Source organism: Salmo salar, chromosome 15 (assembly GCF_965601325.2).
Source record: "Salmo salar chromosome 15, fSalSal1, whole genome shotgun sequence".
Lineage (NCBI taxonomy): Eukaryota > Metazoa > Chordata > Actinopteri > Salmoniformes > Salmonidae > Salmo > Salmo salar.
In genome coordinates, this window is record NC_138305.1 from 112764999 (window position 1) to 112787879 (window position 22881).

General features: G+C 46.9%; 1 protein-coding gene across 1 annotated transcript in view; it reads right to left on the reverse strand.

Annotated features, from left to right (window-relative positions):
- Positions 1-22881, reverse strand: part of LOC106572971 (ubiquitin-like modifier-activating enzyme 1) — an 88364-nt gene that overhangs the window by 17592 nt on the left and 47891 nt on the right. The window contains 9 exon segments of the mRNA XM_082962298.1: positions 2370-2443; positions 2446-2560; positions 3050-3142; positions 3334-3422; positions 4010-4199; positions 4801-4875; positions 8505-8700; positions 9178-9242; positions 18030-18226. Coding sequence (XP_082818424.1) covers positions 2370-2443; positions 2446-2560; positions 3050-3142; positions 3334-3422; positions 4010-4199; positions 4801-4875; positions 8505-8700; positions 9178-9242; positions 18030-18226 — 1094 coding nt within the window.

The window sequence follows — 22881 nt, forward strand, 5'->3', positions numbered from 1 at the left end:
ATGTCTAGTTATTGATTACACAGTAGATACTGACTAGGTATTGATTACACAGTAGATACTGTCTAGGTATTGATTAAACAGTAGATACTGTCTAGGTATTGATGTCTAGGTATTGATTACACAGTAGCTACTGTCTAGGTATTGATAAGGTATTGATGTCTAGGTATTGATTACACAGTAGCTACTGTCTAGGTATTGATTACACAGTAGACACTGTCTAGGTATTGATGTCTAGGTATTGATTACACAGTAGATACTGACTAGGTATTGATTAAACAGTAGATACTGTCTAGGTATTGATAAGGTATTGATTAAACAGTAGATACTGTCTAGGTATTGATTAACAGTAGATACTGTCTAGGTATTGATTACACAGTAGATACTGTCTAGGTATTGATTACACAGTAGATACTGTCTAGGTATTGATTACACAGTAGATACTGTCTAGGTATTGATTACACAGTAGATACTGTCTAGGTATTGATTACACAGTAGATACTGTCTAGGTATTGATAAGGTATTGATGTCTAGGTATTGATGCCTAGGTATTGATGTTCCTGCAGTTTGACCAGGTCCTGCTACCATCACTAGAAGTATTTAACCTGTTGGGTCTAGGGGGGCAGCATTTGCACGTCTGGATAAAAAAAATGTACCCGATTTAATCTGGTTACTAATCCTACCCAGTAACTAGAATATGCATATACTTATTATATATGGATAGAAAACACTCTAAAGTTTCCAAAACTGTTTGAATGGTGTCTGTGAGTATAACAGAACTCATTTGGCAGGCAAAACCCTGAGACATTTTCTGACAGGAAGTGGATACCTGATGTGTTGTATTGACTTTAAACCTATCCCATTGAAAAACACAGGGGTTTAGGAATATTTTGGCACTTCCTATTGCTTCCACTAGATGTCACCAGCCTTTACAAAGTGTTTTGAGTCTTCTGGAGGGAGATCTGACCGAACAAGAGCCATGGAACGATGATGGCCCATTAGACACCTGGCGCGCTAGTTCATGTTGGGTACCCTCGTTCCAATACGTTATAAAAGAGTATGCATTCGTCCACCTTGAATATTATTCATGTTCTGGTTAAAAAAGGCCCTAATGATTTATGCTATACAACGTTTGACATGTTTGAACGAACGGAAATATATTTTTTCCCCTCGTTCATGACGAGAAGTCCGGCTGGCTTACATCATGTGCTAACGAGACGGAGATTTTTGGACATAAATGATGAGCTTTTTTGAACAAAACTACATTCGTTATGGACCTGTGATACCTGGAAGTGACATCTGATGAAGAGAATCAAAGGTAATGGATTATTTACATAGTATTTTCGATTTTAGATCTCCCCAACATGACGTCTAGTCTGTATCGCAACGCGTATTTTTCTGGGCGCAGTGCTCAGATTATTGCAAAGTGTGATTTCCCAGTAAGGTTATTTTTAAATCTGGCAAGTTGATTGCGTTCAAGAGATGTAAATCTATAATTCTTTAAATGACAATATAATATTTTACCAATGTTTTCTAATTTTAATTATTTAATTTGTGACGCTGACTTGACTGCCGGTTATTGGAGGGAAACGATTTCCTCAACATCAATGCCATAGTAAAACGCTGTTTTTGGATATAAATATGAACTTGATAGAACTAAAAATGCATGCATTGTCTAACATAATGTCCTAGGAGTGTCATCTGATGGAGATTGTAAAAGGTTAGTGCATCATTTTTAGCTGGTTTTATGGTTTTGGTGACCCTGTCTTTGACTTGACAAAACATTACACACAACTCTTGTAAATGTACTGTCCTAACATACTCTAAATTTATGCTTTCGCCGTAAAACCTTTTTGAAATCGTAAAACGTGGTTAGATTAAGGAGATGTTTATCTTTCAAATGGTGTAACATAGTTGTATTTTTGAAAAATTTGAATTTTGACATTTATTTGGATTCAAATTTGCCGCTCTTGAAATGCACCTGCTGTTGATGGAGTGCACCACGGGTGGCACGCTAGCGTCCCACCTAGCCCCAAGAGGTTAAACACACGTGGAGACATTTTGAAATGCTGCAGTAAGGGAGAAGTTCATTAACACTCATCCAACAGTAACCCATGCAATAGAAGGTTCTAGACACTACGCAGCACAGGAAAGGTCTTAATGCCCCGTCCCTCCCCTAAAGCCCCAGACTGGGAGATTGTACAGGTGTTATGCCACCACGTTGCAGTCCAAGACTAAATGTTCACGCCGAAGGGAAAGGTATTGGGTTGTAAACGACTGTTTGACGTCTGGTCTTGTTCAGGGTCACGGTCTACTGATTAAGTATCACTACGTCGTGTGTCATGGTGGGAAGTCCTCCCCCGGTCCTGTACCTTGTGGTTGGGAGCAGCGATGGGTTCTGAGAAGGTGAAGAAGGGCAGCGCCAGGTTCATGAAGCCGTTCTTAACGACTCCACCTTCTTGTGTCCCTGAACGATCTTGATGAGCTCCAGACAGACCAGACCTACGACCGCCGACGTGGTGGTCGCTATGGCAGGAATGATCTTCCCAGCTATCAGCTTACTCTGGAGAGAGAAGAGAGAGGATAGAGAGAGAGAGAGAGAGAAGAGGAGAGAGAAAGAGGAGAGAGAAAGAGGAGAGAGAGAGAGAGAGAGAAAGAGAGAGAGAAAGAGAGAGAGAAAGAGAGAGAGAGAAAGAGTAGAGAGAGAGAGAGAGAGAGAGAAAGAGAGAGAGAAAGAGAGAGAGAAAGAGAGAGAGAGAGAAAGAGAGAGAGAGAGAGAGAGAGAGAAGAGAGAGAGAGAGAGAGAGAGAGAGAGAGAGAGAGAGAGAGAGAAAGAGAGAGAGAGAGAAAGAGAGAAAGAGAGAAAGAGAGAAAGAGAGAAAGAGAGAGAGAGAGAATATGGTGGTTGCCATGGCAGAATGATCTTTCTGGACAGGAGGAAGACAGATCTATACAGATGTCTTTGGGGCTTGTTTTGCTCCAGGCCTTAATAAGAGGAAATGTGACATCAATGGCTGTGTGTCGGGGCATGTCAGTGTGAGTGTTTACCCACCTTGTGTCTGTCAGCAGGGGGAATGTGGTAGTTCTCTGCTCGTAGGTTGGACGCCGCCACGATGAAGTCCATGTGGAAATTAGAGTCATCATCCTGGAACACAGTTAACAATCAAACACACTAATGTTACACAAATAGAAAAGGTTGAGGGTGTAAGTATGACAGGACTCGAAAGGCGTTGTAGAGGAGAGGTAGGTGAGAGGTAGGTGAGAGTAGAGAGTAGAGAGCAGAGAGAGATGAGAGAGATGAGAGGGAGAGTAGAGAGTAAAGAAAGAGATCTCTACCTTCTCAAAGTCGATGGCAGTGAGTTTAAAGTGAGACGAAGCTTCCGGTCCAGGCAGCAGAGTCTTCAGTTCCTCCAACCTGTTGTCATCTACAGACAGAGAGACAGAGACAGACAGAGACAGAGACAGAGACACAGACAGACAGATATGAAGGTTAGGCCTACACAGACCGTGTTGATTGGTTTACAGACAGGGAAAGTGGCCAATGAGATATGCAGTAGGGTCATTTCAGACCTGTCTGTCCATCCCTACAGGGAGAAGACTGACTATCACTAGATATCCATCCCTACAGGGAGAAGACTGACTATCACTAGATATCCATCCCTACAGGGAGAAGACTGACTATCACTAGATATCCATCCCTACAGGGAGAAGACTGACTATCTCTAGATATCCATCCCTACAGGGAGAAGACTGACTATCACTAGATATCCATCCCTACAGGGAGAAGACTGACTATCACTAGATATCCATCCCTACAGGGAGAAGACTGACTATCACTAGATATCCATCCCTACAGGGAGAAGACTGACTATCACTAGATATCCATCCCTACAGGGAGAAGACTGACTATCTCTAGATATCCATCCCTACAGGGAGAAGACTGACTATCACTAGATATCCATTGTCTGGTGCAGCCTTCCATAAACGTTTATCAAATCAAATCAACCCTCACCGACGTTGGCGTTGGCGCTCTGCATCTCCTGGTCGGAAACGTGGATCTTGACCCCTGACCTGGGGACGAAGGTGGGCACCGATAGGCTGTCCAGGATCTGAGCCACGGCGACACGGTCGGTGGAGCCCTGCATGCCGTACGACTGGGCAAACAAGTTGGCTCCTGACATCACATAGTCCATGTGGAGGTCCTGGACAGAGAGAGGAGACGTCTCCAACTGTGGACAGGGGGGGAGAGGCGTGGACGTGGGGGGAGAGAGGCGTGGACGGGGGGGAGAGAGGCGTGGACGGGGGGGAGAGAGGCGTGGACGGGGGGGAGAGAGGCGTGGACGGGGGGGAGAGAGGCGTGGACGGGGGGGAGAGGCGTGGACGGGGGGGGAGAGGCGTGGACGGGGGGGAGAGGCGTGGACGGGGGGGAGAGGCGTGGACGGGGGGGGAGAGGCGTGGACGTGGGGGGAGAGGCGTGGACGTGGGGGGAGAGGCGTGGACGTGGGGGGAGAGGCGTGGACGGGGGGGGAGAGGCGTGGACGGGGGGGGAGAGGCGTGGACGGGGGGGAGAGGCGTGGACAGGGGGGGGAGAGAGGCGTGGACAACGGGGGGGGAGAGAGGCGTGGACGAGGGGGGGAGGAGAGGCGTGGACGGGGGGGGGGTGGAGAGAGGCGTGGACAGGGGGGGGAGAGAGGCGTGGACAGGGGGGGAGGAGAGAGGCGTGGACAGGGGGGGGGGGGGGGAGGCGTGGACAGGGGGGAGAGACGTGGACGGGTTGGGGGGGAGAGAGGATAAAGGACTCACGTTGCTGGTACTGAACTCTAGAGGGTGAGGACATCTCTTTGGACCGGACCAGAAGGGGGCGCCAGAGCTGGTCAGCTGAGAGGGATATTAATATTACAGACAACAGCACTGATATTAATACAACAAAACCACATTCAAACAGCGTGTGTGTGTGTGTAACAGCGTGCGTGTGTGTGTGTGTAACAGCGTGCGTGTGTGTGTGTAACAGCGCGCGTGTGTGTGTGTGTAACAGCGCGCGTGTGTGTGTGTGTAACAGCGTGCGTGTGTGTGTGTGTAACAGCGTGCGTGTGTGTGTGTGTAACAGCGTGCGTGTGTGTGTGTAACAGCGTGCGTGTGCGTGTAACAGCGCGCGTGTGCGTGTAACAGCGCGCGTGTGTGTGTGTAACAGCGCGTGTGTGCGTAACAGCGCGTGTGTGTGTGTAACAGCGTGCGTGTGTGTGTGTGTAACAGCGTGCGTGTGTGTGTGTGTAACAGCGTGCGTGTGAGTAACAGCGTGCGTGTGTGTGTGTGTGTGTGTGTGTGTAACAGCGTGCGTGTGCGTAACAGCGTGCGTGCGTGTGTGTGTGCGTAACAGCGTGCGCGGCGTGTGTGTAACAGCGTGCGCGCGTGTGTGTGTAACAGCGTGCGCGCGTGTGTGTGTAACAGCGCGCGCGCGTGTGTGTGTAACAGCGCGCGCGCGTGTGTGTGTAACAGCGCGCGCGCGTGTGTGTGTAACAGCCGCGCGCGCGTGTGTGTGTAACAGCGCGCGCGCGTGTGTGTGTAACAGCGCGCGCGCGCGTGTGTGTGTAACAGCGCGCGCGCGCGTGTGTGTGTAACAGCGCTGCGCGCGCGTGTGTGTGTAACAGCGCGCGCGCGCGTGTGTGTGTAACAGCGCGCGCGCGCGTGTGTGTGTAACAGCGCGCGCGCGCGTGTGTGTGTAACAGCGCGCGCGCGCGTGTGTGTGTAACAGCGCGCGCGCGCGTGTGTGTGTAACAGCGCGCGCGCGCGTGTGTGTGTAACAGCGCGCGCGCGTGTGTGTGTAACAGCGCGCGCGTGTGTGTGTAACAGCGCGCGCGTGTGTGTGTAACAGCGCGCGCGTGTGTGTGTAACAGCGCGCGCGCGTGTGTGTGTAACAGCGCGCGCGTGTGTGTGTAACAGCGCGCGCGTGTGTGTGTAACAGCGCGCGCGTGTGTGTGTAACAGCGCGCGCGTGTGTGTGTAACAGCGCGCGCGTGTGTGTGTGTAACAGCGCGCGCGTGTGTGTGTAACAGCGCGCGCGTGTGTGTGTAACAGCGCGCGCGTGTGTGTGTAACAGCGCGCGCGTGTGTGTGTAACAGCGCGCGCGTGTGTGTGTAACAGCGCGCGCGTGTGTGTGTAACAGCGCGCGCGTGTGTGTGTAACAGCGCGCGCGTGTGGTGTAACAGCGCGCGCGTGTGTGTAACAGCGCGCGCGTGTGTGTAACAGCGCGCGCGTGTGTGTAACAGCGCGCGCGTGTGTGTGTAACAGCGCGCGCGTGTGTGTGTGTAACAGCGCGCGCGTGTGTGTGTAACAGCGCGCGCGTGTGTGTGTAACAGCGCGCGCGTGTGTGTGTAACAGCGCGCGCGTGTGTGTGTAACAGCGCGCGCGTGTGTGTGTAACAGCGCGCGCGTGTGTGTGTAACAGCGCGCGCGTGTGTGAAACAGCGCGCGCGTGTGTGTGAAACAGCGCGCGCGTGTGTGTGTAACAGCGCGCGCGTGTGTGTGTAACAGCGCGCGCGTGTGTGTGTAACAGCGCGCGCGTGTGTGTGTAACAGCGCGCGCGTGTGTGTGTAACAGCGCGCGCGTGTGTGTGTAACAGCGCGCGCGTGTGTGTGTAACAGCGCGCGCGTGTGTGTAACAGCGCGCGCGTGTGTGTAACAGCGCGCGTGTGTGTAACAGCGCGCGTGTGTGTAACAGCGCGCGTGTGTGTAACAGCGCGTGTGTGTGTAACAGCGCGTGTGTGTGTAACAGCGCGTAACAGCGCGTGTGTGTGTAACAGCACGTGTGTGTGTAACAGCGCGTGTGTGTGTGTGTAACAGCGCGTGTGTGTGTGTGTAACAGCGTGCGTGTGCGTAACAGCGTGCGTGTGTGTGTGTAACAGCGTGCGTGTGTGTGTAACAGCGTGCGTGTGTGTGTAACAGCGTGCGTAACAGCGTGCGCGCGTGTGTGTGTAACAGCGTGCGTGTGTGTGTGTAACAGCGCGCGTGTGTGTGTGTAACAGCGCGCGTGTGTGTGTGTAACAGCGCGCGTGTGTGTGTGTAACAGCGCGCGTGTGTGTGTAACAGCGCGCGTGTGTGTGTGTAACAGCGCGCGTGTGTGTGTAACAGCGTGCGTAACAGCGTGCGCGTGTGTGTGTGTAACAGCGTGCGTGTGTGTGTGTAACAGCGCGCGTGTGTGTGTGTGTAACAGCGCGCGTGTGTGTGTGTGTAACAGCGCGCGTGTGTGTGTAACAGCGCGCGTGTGTGTGTAACAGCGCGCGCGTGTGTGTAACAGCGCGCGCGTGTGTGTAACAGCGCGCGCGTGTGTGTGTAACAGCGCGCGCGTGTGTGTGTAACAGCGCGCGCGTGTGTGTGTAACAGCGCGCGCGTGTGTGTGTAACAGCGCGCGCGTGTGTGTGTAACAGCGCGCGCGTGTGTGTGTAACAGCGCGCGCGTGTGTGTGTAACAGCGCGCGCGTGTGTGTGTAACAGCGCGTAACAGCGCGTGTGTGTGTAACAGCACGTGTGTGTGTAACAGCGCGTGTGTGTGTGTAACAGCGCGTGTGTGTGTGTAACAGCGCGTGTGTGTGTGTTTAACAGCGCGTGTGTGTTTAACAGCGCGTGTGTGTTTAACAGCGCGTGTGTGTGTGTAACAGCGCGTGTGTGTGTGTAACAGCGCGTGTGTGTGTTTAACAGCGCGTGTGTGTGTGTTTAACAGCGCGTGTGTGTGTGTAACAGCGCGTGTGTGTGTGTGTAACAGCGTGCGTGTGTGTGTGTGTAACAGCGTGCGTGTGTGTGTAACAGCGTGCGTGTGTGTGTAACAGCGTGCGTGTGTGTGTAACAGCGTGCGTGTGTGTAACAGCGTGCGCGTGTTTAACAGCGTGCGCGTGTTTAACAGCGTGCGCGTGTTTAACAGCGTGCGCGTGTTTAACAGCGTGCGCGTGTTTAACAGCGTGCGCGTGTTTAACAGCGTGCGCGTGTTTAACAGCGTGCGCGTGTTTAACAGCGTGCGCGTGTTTAACAGCGTGCGCGTGTTTAACAGCGTGCGCGTAACAGCGTGCGCGTAACAGCGTGCGCGTAACAGCGTGCGCGTAACAGCGTGCGCGTAACAGCGTGCGCGTAACAGCGTGCGCGTAACAGCGTGCGCGTAACAGCGTGCGCGTAACAGCGTGCGCGTAACAGCGTGGTAACACGTGCGTGTGCGTAACAGCGTGTGCGTAACAGCGTGTGCGTAACAGCGTGTGTTTAACAGCGTGTGTTTAACAGCGTGTGTGTGTGTTTAACAGCGTGTGTGTAACAGCGTGTGTGTAACAGCGTGTGTGTAACAGCGTGTGTTTAACAGCGTGTGTGTGTGTTTAACAGCGTGTGTGTGTGTTTAACAGCGTGTGTGTGTGTTTAACAGCGTGTGTGTAACAGCGTGTGCGTAACAGCGTGTGCGTAACAGCGTGTGCGTAACAGCGTGTGCGTAACAGCGTGTGCGTAACAGCGTGTGCGTAACAGTGTTCCATATACCTGTTCTGGGGGGAAGTTGTGCAGTAGTTGACAGATGTTGTTGCTGTACTGGCACTGCCAGTGGTGCCGAGCCCAGGTGACGCAGTCCGCCCAGCTCTGAGGGCAGTCAGTCACCAAACTCTTATAGACAGCCTCCAACACCTCTAGAGGCTGGGCCCCGGGCAGCTTCAGGGTCCTCTCCAGAAACTTAGCATCTCTGGATGATAAAACATCAGTACAAGCTCATATTAAACTGGTCTAGAGGCTGGGCCCCGGGCAGCTTCAGGGTCCTCTCCAGAAACTTAGCATCTCTGGATGATAAAACATCAATACAAGCTCATATTAAACTGGTCTAGACAGCCTCCAACACATATCTGGGTAGAGTATCAGATCCACTACACTACTACAACTTAGAAATAGTTTCAGACGCCACAGAGAGACTGAGTTCATTGGAAAACCAGTATTTATAATTGATGTATTTCTCCATGCGGTGGCTCCACACAGAAAACCGGAATAATTATCACTGAACTAGTGTAATATTCATGTCTCAATAAGCCATGGGTTGTCAAATGGTGATTTGACATGAAAATAAACATCTGTATTCATTCATTTCAGTCACAATGCATTCAAACTATGGTAGATAACACAAGCACAGCAGGTAAAATGTTAAAACATGCTAACGTGGAGGACTTACGTGAGGTACTGCATGGCATTCTCTGATGGCTGTTTAAACAGACCCTCGAACTCATCACGAGCCCACTGGAGAGGAAGAGACAGAGTTACAATACACATCACACACTGCAGAGAGAGGACATCAGTCCCCAGGTGTGTGTGTGAGAGAGTGAGTGGACATCAGTCCCCAGGTGTGTGTGTGAGAGAGTGAGTGTGTGTGTGTGTGTGAGAGAGAGTGAGTGAGTGAGTGAGAGAGAGGACATCAGTGTTAACTGGAAATGACACAACGACAAGGTTCCAGTTTAACAAAGTTTACTATACTGTATGAACACACTACAACGTAGCCATTACACTCACGGCTAGGTGCATCCACAAACTAACTTCCTGCGCAGCCGCACTCTTGACTGAGTGATAGCCCCGTAATAACAGAAATATAGGTATACTTAAAACATGAACTTAACAATCTCCCCCTTTTCTTTAAAGACAAATTAAACATCAACCACATAATTAAATGTCCAAGTATTATTTAAGTTCCCCATTACAAATGGGTTGTGTGACAGTTTTTATTTGTATTACTCCAGCTGCCACTTTCCATTACTGAGAGCCTGTAGGAGGAGAGCCTGTAGGAGGAGAGCCTGTAGGAGGAGAGCCTGTAGGAGGAGAGCCTGTAGGAGGAGAGCCAGTAGGAGGAGAGCCAGTAGGAGGAGAGCCTGTAGGAGGAGAGCCAGTAGGAGGAGAGCCAGTAGGAGGAGAGCCTATAGGAGGAGAGCCTATAGGAGGAGAGCCTGTAGGAGGAGAGCCTGTAGGAGGAGAGCCTGTAGGAGGAGAGCCTATAGGAGGAGAGCCTGTAGGAGGAGAGCCTGTAGGAGGAGAGCCTGTAGGAGGAGAGCCTGTAGGAGGAGAGCCTGTAGGAGGAGAGCCTGTAGGAGGAGAGCCTGTAGGAGAGCCTGTAGGAGGAGAGCCTGTAGGAGGAGAGCCTGTAGGAGGAGAGCCTGTAGGAGGAGAGCCTGTAGGAGGAGAGCCTGTAGGAGGAGAGCCTGTAGGAGGAGAGCCTGTAGGAGGAGAGCCTGTAGGAGGAGAGCCTGTAGGAGGAGAGCCTGTAGGAGGAGAGCCTGTAGGAGGAGAGCCTATAGGAGGAGAGCCTGTAGGAGGAGAGCTTGTAGGAGGAGAGCCTGTAGGAGGAGAGCCAGTAGGAGGAGAGCCTGTAGGAGGAGAGCCTGTAGGAGGAGAGCCTATAGGAGGAGAGCCTATAGGAGGAGAGCCTATAGGAGGAGAGCCTATAGGAGGAGAGCCAGTAGGAGGAGAGCCAGTAGGAGGAGAGCCTGTAGGAGGAGAGCCTGTAGGAGGAGAGCCTGTAGGAGGAGAGCCTGTAGGAGGAGAGCCAGTAGGAGGAGAGCCAGTAGGAGGAGAGCCTGTAGGAGGAGAGCCAGTAGGAGGAGAGCCAGTAGGAGGAGAGCCTATAGGAGGAGAGCCTGTAGGAGGAGAGCCTGTAGGAGGAGAGCCTGTAGGAGGAGAGCCTGTAGGAGGAGAGCCTGTAGGAGGAGAGCCTGTAGGAGGAGAGCCTGTAGGAGGAGAGCCTATAGGAGGAGAGCCTATAGGAGGAGAGCTTGTAGGAGGAGAGCCAGTAGGAGGAGAGCCTGTAGGAGGAGAGCCAGTAGGAGGAGAGCCAGTAGGAGGAGAGCCTATAGGAGGAGAGCCTATAGGAGGAGAGCCTGTAGGAGGAGAGCCTGTAGGAGGAGAGCCAGTAGGAGGAGAGCCTGTAGGAGGAGAGCCTGTAGGAGGAGAGCCTGTAGGAGGAGAGCCTGTAGGAGGAGAGCCTGTAGGAGGAGAGCCTGTAGGAGGAGAGCCTGTAGGAGGAGAGCCTGTAGGAGGAGAGCCTGTAGGAGGAGAGCCTGTAGGAGGAGAGCCTGTAGGAGGAGAGCCTGTAGGAGCATAAGACCGGATGCTCCTTTTCAGTCAGACAGTCAGCAAGCTGTTCCTTTGTGGTCGACCACAGAATCCGCTGGATTCTCTGTGCTTGAATAAGTTCCTTGATGCTGCTAATCTCAAGACCAAGTCTTTTCTCTGTGACAGACTTGGTTGACTTCACAGCATCAACTAATGAGTAGTTGTCAGTGACACAAACTACAGGTAGAATGTGCCGTTTTGTCTCACCAGTGGTAAGCTCTGAGAACAGAGTTGCAAGAAAGATCGCATTGTCAATTCCATCCGCAAGAGCAAGTGTTTCTCCAGCAGGTGTGCTTCGGACAACCCATCTGATCCTTTTTGACTGCCAACAGATAGGTGAGAATCTTCCTCCTTCACCCATTAACACGATTAGATGTCCACCTTGTGTGCCTCCATCTGTAAGGTTCCCTAGCGAAGCATCACTGAAGACAACTACTTTCAAAGAGTCATCTTTTCCAACATGCTGAAACTTTAAAGTCACTTGTTGTGATTTCAGTTTACGAACAACTTTGTTTGCCTCATGAATGGTTTGTACAGTGGCGTGTTTTGTGTTAGATGCCAAGTTGCAACCATCAAACATTACATCAGGTCTACTCTGTCTAGCAACCCATAAAATTTGTCCTATCTTTGACCTCAATTGATCAGCTTCAAATCCACATAGAGGGGAATTCCTTTGTACGGCTCTTGAAGAATCCATGTGAATGGGTTGAAGATTCTTGATATAGCTCTCCTGTTGCATCAGTATTGTCCCATCAACTGTAATAAACTCTATGCCAACATAACAAAAATTATCATGCTCCTCACGGCCGACCTGGAAAACAGATTTGAGGTGTGGAATCACAGTTGTAGCAAAGGTCTGTGAGCCACCCCAGATAAAGTCATCAACATGACAGGCAAGTACTCCAGTCACACTGCAGTCTTGATCAAGCCAATAGAAGACTGCAGGATCCACTTGTGACAGTTTTCCACCTGTACTCAGCATTGTTGCCTTGACTTTGTTGTACCAGTAGAGTGATGCATCTGCCAGTCCATACACACACTTCTTTAGTTTCCACAGTGTTCCTTCGCATTTAGCTTCAGGCGGAGGTCGGATGTGAATGTCCCTTGACAGCTCTGTTCCCTGCAAAAATGCAGATTTGATGTCTATGGAATTAAGTTTCCATTGTTTCTGGCAGATCACTGACATCAGCAATCTGAGTGACTCTGAGGCGCATGTCGGTGAGTCGTTTGGGAGTTGTTTAGCAGCCAGCTCCTCTAAACCTCTAGCCACTAGATGAGTCGTTTGGGAGTTGTTTAGCAGCCAGCTCCTCTAAACCTCTAGCCACTAGATGAGTCGTTTGGGAGTTGTTTAGCAGCCAGCTCCTCTAAACCTCTAGCCACTAGATGAGTCGTTTGGGAGTTGTTTAGCAGCCAGCTCCTCTAAACCTCTAGCCACTAGATGAGTCGTTTGGGAGTTGTTTAGCAGCCAGCTCCTCTAAACCTCTAGCCACTAGATGAGTCGTTTGGGAGTTGTTTAGCAGCCAGCTCCTCTAAACCTCTAGCCACTAGATGAGTCGTTTGGGAGTTGTTTAGCAGCCAGCTCCTCTAAACCTCTAGCCACTAGATGAGTCGTTTGGGAGTTGTTTAGCAGCCAGCTCCTCTAAACCTCTAGCCACTAGATGAGTCGTTTGGGAGTTGTTTAGCAGCCAGCTCCTCTAAACCTCTAGCCACTAGATGAGTCGTTTGGGAGTTGTTTAGCAGCCAGCTCCTCTAAACCTCTAGCCACTAGGTGAGTCGTTTGGGAGTTGTTTAGCAGCCAGCTCCTCTAAACCTCTAGCCACTAGGTGAGTCGTTTGGGAGTTGTTTAGCAGCCAGCTCCTCTAAACCTCTAGCCACTAGGTGAGTCGTTTGGGAGTTGTTTAGCAGCCAGCTCCTCAAAACCTCTAGCCACTAGACGTGCTTTAGGCACTATTCCAGTTAAGGACTCTTTAAGGGTACACACCCACCTTATTGAGACACATTTTTGGCCAATGTCTGTAACTTCCTCAAACACTCCATTTTTCCTCCAATTACTGAGCTCATCTAGCTTAGCTGAGTCAAATGACACGTCCTTTGTTTCAAGTACATCATCATTTTGAATGGCATTCTGGTTTTTTTCTCGATTTTCCATTGGTTCAATTCTGAGATGATCTACAAGTGACAGGTCAGCTGACCCTGTTGTACCAGGAAGTGTAGCTGGTTCAGAGTACTGCAAGTTGTACCAGTTCTGGTGTTTTCCTTTGGCTTTTCCTGCTCGTCCAATGACGGTTGCTGTATGTGGAATACCACTCTCTCTGTCCATGTATTAAACAGTTTGTCCCGTTTTCAGATTGGAACAACCATGTTCTCTTAACACATGTGGCTGTTGTTGAATGTTTTCCTCATTTGAATGCTCAACAGTATTATCTGTGGCATGGTTGAAGGTCTCTGCTTCATTTCCTGTGTCAGTTTCAGTGTCCATATCATTGGATGTGACATCTGGTAGGTTTGTGTCTGTTACTGTCTCCTTTTCATTAGGATGATTCTCAGCAACAGCCCCTGTATCTTGTTGATCATTTACTTTCCGCAATCTGGAGTGATGCACCCTGACAATGATGCCTCCGTGCCTCACAAATATCACCACACCATCTTGGCCAATGACTACTCCCGGTCCTTTCCACTCGTTAGTACACTTTGTCTCCAGTTTCGTACTTCTCGTCGGTGGGTCGTAGCTGTTTACGCAGAGCCCTGCGAATTCTCTCTGAGCACTCTGCTTCAGTGAACGCTTTTCTCGCTGCATGTAGTGCTGACAGGTGCTGTCATACCCCCATGCACTCACACTGGCCCCTTCTAGTGCTGGTGGCTTGTCAACCAGTACAGAGAGAAGATTAAGGTTCTGCCAGAACACTAGTTGGTATGGGCTGTAACCATGAACATTGTGCATTGAGTTTTTTGCCATCAAAGCCCAATCTAGGGCTGTGTTCCAGTCACATCCCATTGTCTTGCTTCACTTTCAGCATGATCTCTGTGAGTGTTTGATTGCGTCTCTCCAGAAGTCCATTGCTCCATGGACTGTATGCAGCAGTTGTCTTTACTTCCATGTTGAAGTTCTCTGCCATTTCTCTTATTTCATTATTATTGAATTCTCCTCCATTGTCACTGTACAGTTTCTGGGGAGGGCCTTGCACACATACCCAGGAATGAATGAGGTGCCTGACGATGTCACTGGGTTTATTTGTATTCACAATGCTTCCAGCGCTGAAGCGTGTGAAGTGGTCGATTATGTGAAGGTACCACACACTTGGTACTAACTCATGTAGATCTACAGCCACTGTTTCATTGTACTTGGAAGCTAGTGGCAAACCAACAGCTGGTTTGGGCTTAGGTTTACTGTATTTTTGACATGTCTCACAATTATTAACTATCTGCTGTAGAATGGAAATACTCTCATCATCATTATTCCCTGAACTGCTGAGTAACTTCTGAAGTCTGTCAACTGTAGCATGTCCAAACTGTTTGTGAAGCTTTAACAACACTTTGTGTTTTTCTTTTGAGTCCATGTTCTCTGTGTCCGTCAGAATCTCCATGTTCTCTGTGTCCGTCAGAATCTCCATGTTCTCTGTGTCCGTCAGAATCTCCATGTTCTCTGTGTCCGTCAGAATCTCCATGTGCTCTGTGTCCGTCAGAATCTCCATGTGCTCTGTGTCCGTCAGAATCTCCATGTGCTCTGTGTCCGTCAGAATCTCCATGTTCTCTGTGTCCGTCAGAATCTCCATGTTCTCTGTGTCCGTCAGAATCTCCATGTTCTCTGTGTCCGTCAGAATCTCCATGTTCTCTGTGTCCGTCAGAATCTCCATGTTCTCTGTGTCCGTCAGAATCTCCATGTTCTCTGTGTCCGTCAGAATCTCCATGTTCTCTGTGTCCGTCAGAATCTCCATGTTCTCTGTGTCCGTCAGAATCTCCATGTTCTCTGTGTCCGTCAGAATCTCCATGTTCTCTGTGTCCGTCAGAATCTCCATGTTCTCTGTGTCCGTCAGAATCTCCATGTTCTCTGTGTCCGTCAGAATCTCCATGTTCTCTGTGTCCGTCAGAATCTCCATGTTCTCTGTGACCGTCAGAATCTCCATGTTCTCTGTGTCCGTCAGAATCTCCATGTTCTCTGTGTCCGTCAGAATCTCCATGTTCTCTGTGACCGTCAGAATCTCCATGTTCTCTGTGTCCGTCAGAATCTCCATGTTCTCTGTGTCCGTCAGAATCTCCATGTTCTCTGTGTCCGTCAGAATCTCCATGTTCTCTGTGTCCGTCAGAATCTCCATGTTCTCTGTGTCCGTCAGAATCTCCATGTTCTCTGTGTCCGTCAGAATCTCCATGGACTCTGTGTCCGTCAGAATCTCCATGTTCTCTGTGTCCGTCAGAATCTTATTTTTGCATGGACTCTGTGTGATTTCTTTGTCTAAAATGTTTACACAATAGTGGCCTGAGGGAGTAAGTTCAAGAGTCACTGGTTGTTTAAACATCACTGCCTTGTCATTGTTTATGTCTAGTACAGCCCCTGCCTTCTTGAGGGAAGCTTTGCTTAATAGTAAGGGGATATCTGTAGGGACCACCTCTGTTTCAATGTGACACTTAGTCTGACACATTTTTGCTGGTATCTTAACTCTCTTGGTAGAATGGACGATTCTCCCATCTCCAAATTTAGAAAGCTCTGTTGCTTGGTGTGTCAATCATATTTTGTACTTCTTTCATATTTAGTTCACTGACATAGCTATCAAGCCATTTTGCACCACACACTGTCCGTGTACATGCAGTATCAATCACAGCAGATCCTAAGGATTCAACTATAAAAATCTCAGTATCAGATTCATTTGAAAACAGTGTAATGTTACACTGCTCTATATCTGTGTTTACATTTTCCTCTGTTAGTTTAACTTGTTCATTTTTATGAGGACAGTCTTTAACCCAATGGTAAGTGCTTTGACAAACAGCACATTTTGATCTCCTTCCATATTTGTCCAGTGGATTTGTTCCGGGAAATGGCGCCCTCTTCAGGTTGTCTTGAGAACGTGACTTTTTGGCGCCTTTTCTCTGCTGCTCAGTGTAATATGCTCCGTCACTCGCTTGCATTCCATCTGTTAACGGCGCGACAGACGTCTTTTTAGTGCCGACTTCATTGATGCAAAAGTCAGTACAGTACAAGCAGTCAAAGCCAACTGTTTCTCCCTACCATCTAGACAGGCAGTATCTAGCAACTTGAAAGCTAACACTGCATCCGGGAGAACCATGTCGTACTTGCGCATCCTATTGTACCTTTGTTCGAAATCAATGATGTAGTCCGTCATTGCAACCGAAATATCTCTCGAAACACTGTCAAAGTTTGAATATGCCTCGTAGGCACGGTCTTTCTCTTCTTTAAGAAATACAGAATCCAGTGCTCTGATCAGAGTTCCCATACCATCATCCTTGTTGAAATCCTCCAGGGATATTTCCAGTGCTCTGATCAGTTCCCATACCATCATCATTGTTGAAATCCTCCAGGGATATTTCCAGTGCTCTGATCAGAGTTCCCATACCATCATCCTTGTTGAAATCCTCCAGGGATATTTCCAGTGCTCTGATCAGAGTTCCCATACCATCATCCTTGTTGAAATCCTCCAGGGATATTTCCAGTGCTCTGATCAGAGTTCCCATACCATCATCATTGTTGAAATCCTCCAGGGATATTTCCAGTGCTCTAATCAGTTCCCATACCATCATCATTGTTGAAATCCTCCAGGGATATTTCCAGTGCTCTAATCAGTTCCCATACCATCATCATTGTTGAAATCCTCCAGGGATATTTCCAGTGCTCTAATCAGTTCCCATACCATCATCATTGTTGAAATCCTCCAGGGATATTTCCAGTGCTCTGATCAGTTCCCATACCATCATCATTGTTGAAATCCTCCAGGGATATTTCCAGTGCTCTAATCAGTTCCCATACCATCATCATTGTTGAAATCCTCCAGGGATATTTCCAGTGCTCTGATCAGTTCCCATACCATCATCATTGTTGAAATCCTCCAGGGATATTTCCAGTGCTGTATCTCTCGCTCTTCCCTCGAGCGATAATACCACCGCAAGTGCTTGCTTTTTCACCTCCAGATCAGTAACCCCCGCGTCCAGATCAGTAACCCGCGTCCAGATCAGTAACCCGCGTCCAGATCAGTAACCCGCGTCCAGATCAGTAACCCGCGTCCAGATCAGTAACCCGCGTCCAGATCAGTAACCCGTGTCCAGATTCCAAGTTCATTTTTCCAACTTTCGTACGACCTCTTCTCGTCGAAGCGAGGTGGCACATTGTAGTTATTAGCCATCCTCTGCTACCAATGTTAACTCGAAATGACACAACGACAAGGTTCCAGTTTAACAAAGTTTACTATACTGTATGAACACACTACAACGTAGCCATTACACTCACGGCTAGGTGCATCCACAAACTAACTTCCTGCGCAGCCGCACTCTTGACTGAGTGATAGCCCCGTAATAACAGAAATATAGGGATACTTAAAACATGAACTTAACAATCAGTCCCCCATGTTAGAGAGAGAGAGAGAGAACATGAGTCCCCCAGGTTAGAGAGAGAGAGAGAGAGAGGTTAGAGAGAGAGAGGTTAGAGAGAGAGAGAGAGAGAGGACATCAGTCCCCCAGGTTAGAGCGAGAGAGAGGGAGAGAGAGAGGATATCAGTCCCCCAGGTGAGAGAGAGAGAGAGAGAGAGAGCGAGACATCAGTCCTCCAGGTTAGAGAAGGATGGAGCATGGCCGGTTTGAATCCCAGGTCTGATGAGAAAATATGCCTGCTATGCTCGAGCCACTCAAACTGCTATGGGACAATGGACAAGTACTCATCTCCTGTATTGACCTGCAGTGTGAGTGTGTGTGTTTGTGTGTTACCTGCAGTGTGTGTTCGATGGCGTTGGGGAAGTTCTTCAGTGTGCAGATGGGGATGGACTTCTCCGGGGGATCCTGGGAGGAGCTGTACGACTCTGTCAGGAAGGGGATGACCACCTGAACGTTTCCCTTGGTGCCCAGAGTACCGGACTCTAACAGGGGCTTCCTGTAGTAGACACACCGCCGGTCCATATACATACCTACAGGAGGAGAGACAAGGAATATGACAAAGACTACAAAAGAAAGTATGGCCCTGTACAATTCAGTCAACTCAAAAATGGCCCTGTACAAAATCAGTCAACTCAAAAATGGCCCTGTACAAAATCAGTCAACTCAAAAATGGCCCTGTACAAAATCAGTCAACTCAAAAATGGCCCTGTAGAAAATCAGTCAACTCAAAATGGCCCTGTACAAAACCAGTCAACTCAAAATGGCCCTGTACAAAACCAGTCAACTCAAAATGGCCCTGTACAAAACCAGTCAACTCAAAAATGGCCCTGTACAAAACCAGTCAACTCAAAAATGGCCCTGTACAAAACCAGTCAACTCAAAAATGGCCCTGTACAAAACCAGTCAACTCAAAAATGGCCCTGTACAAAACCAGTCAACTCAAAAATGGCCCTGTACAAAACCAGTCAACTCAAAAATGGCCCTGTAGAAAATCAGTCAACTCAAAAATGAGCAATTTCGGCACATAATCTCCATAACCCAAAAGGAAATCTGCCATGAGTGTCCTATTCATGATAAACATAGATGTTTTTCTCTAAATAAGTTCTGTTGTACAATCGAAGCAGAAAGAAAAATCCTTTAAAACACAGCTGTAATTGAATTAATTCAGGGCTTGTGAACCTCAGACAAATGTGACAAACTTCCACAACCATAAAACCCACGGATCATCTAATTATTTTATCAAAATAGTTTAACCTGCTTTATTTGCAACAATCACTGATCTGGCTTTTAATTCTGTTTATAAAAATGCCCCTTTTTTTTTAAATATAAATGTACCCAGAACCTAATGCATAATGTACATACACTAATAATGATAACATCCTGGTCATATTAAACAGGTCTGTCTATAAACATTGTACCCAGAACCTAATGCATAATGTACATACACTGATAATGATAACATCCTGGTCATATTAAACAGGTCGGTCTATAAACATTGTACCAATGTACCCAGAACCTAATGCAAAATGTACATTCACTGATAATGCTAACTTACTGTAGCAGGCATTAGGCTATAGAACATTAACACAGGTCTCATCAATAGACTATAGAACATTAACACAGGTCTCATCAATAGACTATAGAACATTAACACAGGTCTCATCAATAGACTATAGAACATTAACACAGGTCTCATCATTAGACTATAGAACATTAACACAGGTCTCATCAATAGACTATAGAACATCAACACAGGTCTCATCAATAGACTATAGAACATTAACACAGGTCTCATCAATAGACTATAGAACATTAACACAGGTCTCATCAATAGACTATAGAACATTAACACAGGTCTCATCAATAGACTATAGAACATTAACACAGGTCTCATCAATAGACTATAGAACATTAACACAGGTCTCATCAATAGACTATAGAACATTAACACAGGTCTCATCATTAGACTATAGAACATTAACACAGGTCTCATCAATAGACTATAGAACATCAACACAGGTCTCATCAATAGACTATAGAACATTAACACAGGTCTCATCAATAGACTATAGAACATTAACACAGGTCTCATCAATAGACTATAGAACATTAACACAGGTCTCATCATTAGACTATAGAACATCAACACAGGTCTCATCATTAGACTATAGAACATTAACACAGGTCTCATCAATAGACTATAGAACATTAACACAGGTCTCATCAATAGACTATAGAACATTAACACAGGTCTCATCAATAGACTATAGAACATTAACACAGGTCTCATCAATAGACTATAGAACATTAACACAGGTCTCATCAATAGACTATAGAACATTAACACAGGTCTCATCAATAGACTATAGAACATTAACACAGGTCTCATCAATAGACTATAGAACATTAACACAGGTCTCATCAATAGACTATAGAACATTAACACAGGTCTCATCAATAGACTATAGAACATTAACACAGGTCTCATCAATAGACTATAGAACATTAACACAGGTCTCATCAATAGACTATAGAACATTAACACAGGTCTCATCATTTTGGAACAACGTTTGGGTCTTCACATATCAACATCGAATAACACTATTTGAGTGTCAAATAAACTTGTTGACCAATCAGGACCTGAATATGACTGCACGTCACATAATAATTTAACGTGTTCATAAATTTTTTTTTTACGTATTATTACATATTGATTACACTACTCATATTTCATATGTCACAACGATTCATCGATACGTCTGCTATGATGCTGTTAACATTGTCTCACACACCTACAGTGCTGGTCATTAACAAAAAGCTAGCTAGCTCATGGATACAAACAATGTTCTTCCCCAAAAACACAGCAAAACGACATCTGTTTCAGTAGCTATAGTAGCTAGCTAGCTCATGGATACAAACAATGTTCTTCCCCAAAAACACAGCAGAACGACATCTGTTTCAGTAGCTATAGTAGCTAGCTATCTAGCTAGGTGTCATCATCTAAAATAAGACGGTTCTTATTTGATTAATGGAGGACCCATCTATGTGAAGCTAGCCACAATAAGGATTAGCCACAATAGTGGACTTTGTGGTTAGCCTTCAAAATAAAAGTATGTCATTGACAGTGATGCAAATGAATACAAATACAAATTATGCCATAATTAAATAGATCATGCTAAACGAGGTTGGAATGCTGTTATATAAAATCAACAAAAGACAAAAATGTGTTAATTTGACAAAAATCGGTTGAAATCACACGATGTATTATGCTTTAGAATTGCATTGGGGGCCATACCCATTTCACTGTATAGCCTTACCTATGGATTGTGGATCAATGACATGGGCTATCAGTCTACTCAGTGACACCCAGAGAACATTAGCATCATAGCTCTTATTGTGGGAATCTGAAACAACTGTGAATTGAGCCACATTTATTGTCAACCTATGTGTATTGAACACTATTCCAGAGGAAAAACAACACTGAGTGGATGTTTTGGAGTATGAAAACTGAGGACGTTGGGAAAACATGTCTTGGGTAGACTGTTACCCCATTTCATTGCAACCTTGTTTAACACTATCTAGTCTAAACATGGCATAATTCCACCAATTGTAACCTTCTGCGTCACTTTCAAAGGAGGTACTTTTATTTTGAAGGCAAACCGCAAACGCTACTATTGTGCTTAATCCTTATTGTGGCTAGCTTCACAACACATAACCCGGTGCGGTCGAGCCTCACTTCATTTACATTTTAGTCATTTAGCAGACGCTCTTATCCAGAGCTACTTAAGGTAGTGAAGGCATACATTTCATACGTTTTCATACATTTTTTTAGTTCCCGTACTGGTCCCCCGTGGGAATCGAACCCACAAAGCCCAGAAATATCCATCTCCCGCTGTTTAATCATGTAAAGCCCAGAAATATCCATCTCACCCCGTTTAATCATGTAAAGCCCAGAAATATCCATCTCACCCCGTTTAATCATGTAAAGCCCAGAAATATCCATCTCACCCCGTTTAATCATGTAAAGCCCAGAAATATCCATCTCACCCCGTTTAATCATGTAAAGCCCAGAAATATCTATCACCCTGTTTAATCATGTAAAGCCCAGAAATATCCATCTCACCCCGTTTAATCATGTAAAGCCCAGAAATATCCATCTCACCCCGTTTAATCGTGTAAAGCCCAGAAATATCTATCTCACCCTGTTTAATCGTGTAAAGCCCAGAAATATCTATCTCACCCTGTTTAATCGTGTAAAGCCCAGAAATATCTATCTCACCCTGTTTAATCGTGTAAAGCCCAGAAATATCTATCTCACCCTGTTTAATCGTGTAAAGCCCAGAAATATCTATCTCACCCTGTTTAATCGTGTAAAGCCCAGAAATATCTATCTCACCCTGTTTAATCGTGTAAAGCCCAGAAATATCTATCTCACCCTGTTTAATCGTGTAAAGCCCAGAAATATCTATCTCACCCTGTTTAATCGTGTAAAGCCCAGAAATATCCATCAAACCTGTTTAATCGTGTAAAGCCCAGAAATATCTATCACACCTGTTTAATCGTGTAAAGCCCAGAAATATCTATCTCACCCTGTTTAATCGTGTAAAGCCCAGAAATATCTATCTCACCCTGTTTAATCGTGTAAAGCCCAGAAATATCTATCTCACCCTGTTTAATCGTGTAAAGCCCAGAAATATCTATCTCACCCTGTTTAATCGTGTAAAGCCCAGAAATATCTATCTCACCCTGTTTAATCGTGTAAAGCCCAGAAATATCTATCTCACCCTGTTTAATCGTGTAAAGCCCAGAAATATCTATCTCACCCTGTTTAATCGTGTAAAGCCCAGAAATATCTATCTCACCCTGTTTAATCGTGTAAAGCCCAGAAATATCTATCTCACCCTGTTTAATCGTGTAAAGCCCAGAAATATCTATCTCACCCTGTTTAATCGTGTAAAGCCCAGAAATATCTATCTCACCCTGTTTAATCGTGTAAAGCCCAGAAATATCTATCTCACCCTGTTTAATCGTGTAAAGCCCAGAAATATCTATCTCACCCTGTTTAATCGTGTAAAGCCCAGAAATATCTATCTCACCCTGTTTAATCGTGTAAAGCCCAGAAATATCTATCACCCTGTTTAATCGTGTAAAGCCCAGAAATATCTATCATCCTGTTTAATCGTGT